At 64.5% G+C, this 3,933-nt stretch overlaps 1 protein-coding gene across 1 annotated transcript in view; it reads left to right on the top strand.

The window, feature by feature from the left end:
• Positions 1 to 5: 5 nt before the first annotated feature.
• DDX23 (DEAD-box helicase 23) overlaps positions 6 to 3,933 on the top strand; it is a gene marked incomplete at its 5' end in the record, with an annotated part of 5,649 nt that continues 1,721 nt past the window's right edge. Inside the window, 13 exons of the mRNA XM_025191362.1 lie at positions 6 to 139; positions 307 to 409; positions 516 to 581; positions 816 to 954; positions 1,061 to 1,194; positions 1,404 to 1,516; positions 1,687 to 1,830; positions 2,202 to 2,427; positions 2,612 to 2,757; positions 2,846 to 3,023; positions 3,104 to 3,346; positions 3,642 to 3,800; positions 3,926 to 3,933. The exon at positions 3,926 to 3,933 is cut by the window's right edge and continues 112 nt beyond it. Coding sequence (XP_025047147.1) covers positions 6 to 139; positions 307 to 409; positions 516 to 581; positions 816 to 954; positions 1,061 to 1,194; positions 1,404 to 1,516; positions 1,687 to 1,830; positions 2,202 to 2,427; positions 2,612 to 2,757; positions 2,846 to 3,023; positions 3,104 to 3,346; positions 3,642 to 3,800; positions 3,926 to 3,933 — 1,793 coding nt within the window. The remainder of the gene's footprint in view (positions 140 to 306; positions 410 to 515; positions 582 to 815; positions 955 to 1,060; positions 1,195 to 1,403; positions 1,517 to 1,686; positions 1,831 to 2,201; positions 2,428 to 2,611; positions 2,758 to 2,845; positions 3,024 to 3,103; positions 3,347 to 3,641; positions 3,801 to 3,925) is intronic.

Raw genomic sequence — 3,933 nt, 5'->3', positions numbered from 1 at the left:
CGGTGTTTGCGGCCGCTGCCACGGGGCTCTGCCCTCGCAGGGAGCGGCGACACAAAGACCGGGAGCGCGACAGGAACAAGAAGGACCGCGACCGGGAGAAGGATGGGCACCGGCGGGACAAGGACCGCAAGCGCTCCAGGTCGGTCGTGATGGGGCGGGAGCGCGGGACGAGCGGCTGGAGGCTCCCTCCCTGCCTGGCCGGGAGGGCGGGGAAGGCGAGGGGCCTTGGAGCGGGTGGTTGGGATCCCGCCAGCGAGGAGCTGGAGGGGGCTGAGCTGGGGCCCGTGCCTGGTGTCCCCTGCGCAGGAGCTTGTCCCCGAGCCGAGGCAAAGACTCCAAGTTTCGGAAGGATAGAGACTCCCGCAGGGCGGCGGAGGAGGAGGAGGATGCGGCGCTGAGGAAGGAGAAGGTGGGGTGTCGGGAAGGGGCAGGCACAGCCTGGCACTGGGTCCGCCTGGTGCGGCGCGGGGCTGGCGCGACTCTAGGGCTCTGATGGCCCCGTCCTGTGTTTGCAGGCCCAGCCACTGTCGCTGGAGGAGCTGCTGGCCAAGAAGAAGGCTGAAGAGGAGGCAGAGGCCAAGGTGAGGATGAGCAGTGCCGTATGCTGTTGGGGGGTTGTCTCCTTCCCTACCTATTGCTGGGCCTGGTCTTGGCAGTAGTGCAGACAGAAAGCCGCTACCCTCTGGGTCCCTGGTTCTGCGCTGGGCAGCGCGGTACGGCAGGCAGCCCATCGTGCCTGGGGTTGTGCGAGAGGATGGGAGCACGGAGGACTGCTGCGCTGCTGGACTGTGCTCACTGCCTCCTCTGTTCTCCAGCCCAAGTTTCTCTCCAAAGCCGAGCGGGAGGCTGAGGCACTGAAGAGGCGCCAGCAAGAAGTGGAGGAGCGGCAGCGGCTGATTGAGGAGGAGAGGAAGAAGAGGAAGCAGTTCCAGGATATGGGGAGGAAGATGCTGGGTGAGTGCCTGTCGGGGGTTGTGTGGCTCCTACCCAGTCCTAGGAGGGCCCTCGGTGCTGCCCTCGAGTATGGGGTACGCTGAGTCCCCGTTTGCCTGCCCCACAGAGGACCCGCAGGAGCGGGAGCGCCGAGAGCGGCGGGAGCGCATGGAGCGCGAGACCAATGGCAATGAGGACGAAGAGGGGCGGCAGAAGATCCGCGAGGAAAAGGACAAGAGCAAGGAGCTGCATGCCATCAAGGTACTCGGCTCCCCAGTTCATGCTGCTGCCCCCGGGCAGGGAGTCCATATCTCCTGTGGGCTGGGAGCCAGGATGCCTCAGTTCCCTCGCAGCTCTGGGGCCGGGTGGGGGCTGAAGGAATGGAGCTGGGGGCTGGCAGTCCCTTTCTCTTAGGCTCCCGGGGCTGGTTGCATCTGCTGGGTGGGGGCTGATGGCTGTGCTGCTCGCAGGAGCGGTACCTGGGTGGTGTGAAGAAGCGGAGACGCACTCGGCACCTGAATGACCGCAAGTTTGTCTTCGAGTGGGACGCGTCTGAGGACACGTCCATCGACTACAACCCACTGTGAGTGCGGCCCAGAGCCGGGGCTGACTGGTGCCGTGGGGTCACCTGCTCAGGGCAGAGGAGGTCTTCCCATGTTGTCCCCCCCGCCCCTCCCTACCTGGCTGTGGAGCACCAGAGCAGCCTGAGGTGCCGCCCTAGCTGCCCTGACCCCATCGCCTCCTGTTGTGCAGGTACAAGGAGCGGCACCAGGTGCAGCTGCTGGGCCGCGGCTTCATTGCCGGCATCGACCTGAAGCAGCAGAAGCGAGAGCAGTCGCGTTTCTACGGGGACTTGATGGAGAAGCGGCGGACGCTGGAGGAGAAGGAGCAGGAGGAGTGAGTGGCTGCTGTGGTGACGGGGGTGGGCGTTCTCGAGCCTGGCTCCAGGGTTGGGAGGTTCTGACACCAGACATGTGTTTTGGGGGCGCTGGTTGCAGTGTGGAGCCTCGGGTCTGGTCCACGGCTGCAGGGTTCCCAGGGCCGGTCACAGGCACTAGCTGCACTACAAGGGCGCAGGGATGGGGCACGAGGTCAAGTGGTTTGGGTGCAGGTGTGAGGCTTCCGTGGGGCTAGAGCTGAGGTGCTTCTGGGATGTCTGAGGTGAGGCTGGCTACATTCTGCCCCACGTTTGCCCAGCAAGGGTGGCAGGTGGCTTCTGCCCAGCAGAGCACACGGGAGACCTGATTACCGGTATTCCCTCCCCGCAGGGCCCGGTTGCGCAAGCTGCGGAAGAAGGAAGCCAAGCAGCGCTGGGATGACCGGCACTGGTCGCAGAAGAAGCTGGATGAGATGACGGACCGAGATTGGCGCATCTTCCGTGAGGACTACAGCATCACCACCAAGGGCGGCAAGATCCCCAACCCCATCCGCTCCTGGAAGGACTCCTCCTTGCCCCCTCACATCCTAGAGGTGATCGACAAGTGCGGCTACAAGGTAAGCGCAAACTCCCTCTCCCTGCCAAGGGTGCGCAGCCCATTCTCACCATGAGCTGGGCTCAGTCCCTGGCCCAGAATTCCTGGTCTGGGAGGAGTATGGTTTAAGGTAGGGGGGCCTGGGAGTCCTGGCTGCCCTGCGGGGCTCTGCTCCCTTCTCACTGGCTCCATTCCCTGCTGTCCAGGAACCCACCCCCATCCAGCGCCAGGCCATTCCCATCGGCCTGCAGAACCGCGACATCATCGGCGTGGCTGAGACTGGCAGTGGCAAGACAGCTGCCTTCCTGATCCCCTTGCTGGTTTGGATCACCACGCTGCCCAAGATCGACAGGTGAGAGCTGCCGGCCTGTGAGCAGGGCAGGGAGGGCAGATGGGGTGGTTGGGTGGCACGGTCCCATGCCTACCATGTCATCATGCAGGATTGAGGAATCAGACCAGGGCCCCTATGCCATCATCCTGGCCCCCACGCGAGAGCTGGCCCAGCAGATCGAGGAGGAGACTATCAAGTTTGGGAAGCCGTTGGGCATTCGCACTGTGGCTGTGATTGGGGGCATCTCCCGCGAGGACCAGGGCTTCCGGCTGCGCATGGGCTGTGAGGTGAGCACAGGGTCAGACCCTGGCTGGGGGTGGGAGGGGCCGGGGGAGTGCAGTGGGTCTGATGCTGGCGCCCTTCGCAGATTGTCATTGCCACGCCGGGCCGGCTCATCGACGTGCTGGAGAACCGGTACTTGGTGCTGAGCCGCTGCACCTATGTGGTGCTTGATGAGGCCGACAGGATGATTGACATGGGCTTCGAGCCCGACGTGCAGAAGATTCTGGAGCACATGCCCGTCACCAACCAGAAGCCTGACACCGACGAGGCCGAGGATCCTGAGAAGATGCTGGCCAACTTCGAGTCGGGCAAGCACAAGTACCGGCAGGTCAGTGTGGGCTGGGTGCCTTGGAGGGTGTTGGGGCTGCACTTGGACCCAGAAGGGGTGGTCCAGGGGGGTTGGGGAAGTTGGGTTATGAGCCCCAGAACCCCAGGAGGAGCCTGGGTGAGCACAGAGGCAGGGGGTGTTTCAGTGGCCGGGGCAGGGGTGAGAGACCCAGTCCTGACTCTTCCAGCTCCAGGGGTCCCCCATGCCTGTCCCCCCCAGCCCCCCCAGAAGATGGGGAGTCCCCTGAGGCCACTCCAGCTTGGATCTCTCACTCATGCCCCAATCTCTCTTGCAGACGGTGATGTTCACGGCCACCATGCCACCTGCAGTGGAGCGCCTGGCTCGCAGCTACCTGCGACGCCCGGCCGTGGTGTACATTGGCTCGGCTGGCAAGCCCCACGAGCGCGTGGAGCAGAAGGTCTTCCTCATGTCGGAGTCGGAGAAGAGGTACCAAGTCAGGGACTGTGCTGGGATTGGGGCCATGGCACCTAGCTGGGAAGCTTCATCTTTCCCAGGGGAGCCTTGGGGGTGGGGTCGGGGGGCCTGGGGGCCTGCCATGGCTGGGGGGGCCTCTGCAAGGCCTGGCT

The sequence above is a fragment of the Alligator sinensis genome, unplaced genomic scaffold (assembly GCF_000455745.1).
Source record: "Alligator sinensis unplaced genomic scaffold, ASM45574v1 scaffold1065_1, whole genome shotgun sequence".
NCBI classification, from domain to species: domain Eukaryota; kingdom Metazoa; phylum Chordata; order Crocodylia; family Alligatoridae; genus Alligator; species Alligator sinensis.
Note: the sequence above shows the minus strand (reverse complement) of the source record. Positions and strands in the feature narration are given on the sequence as shown.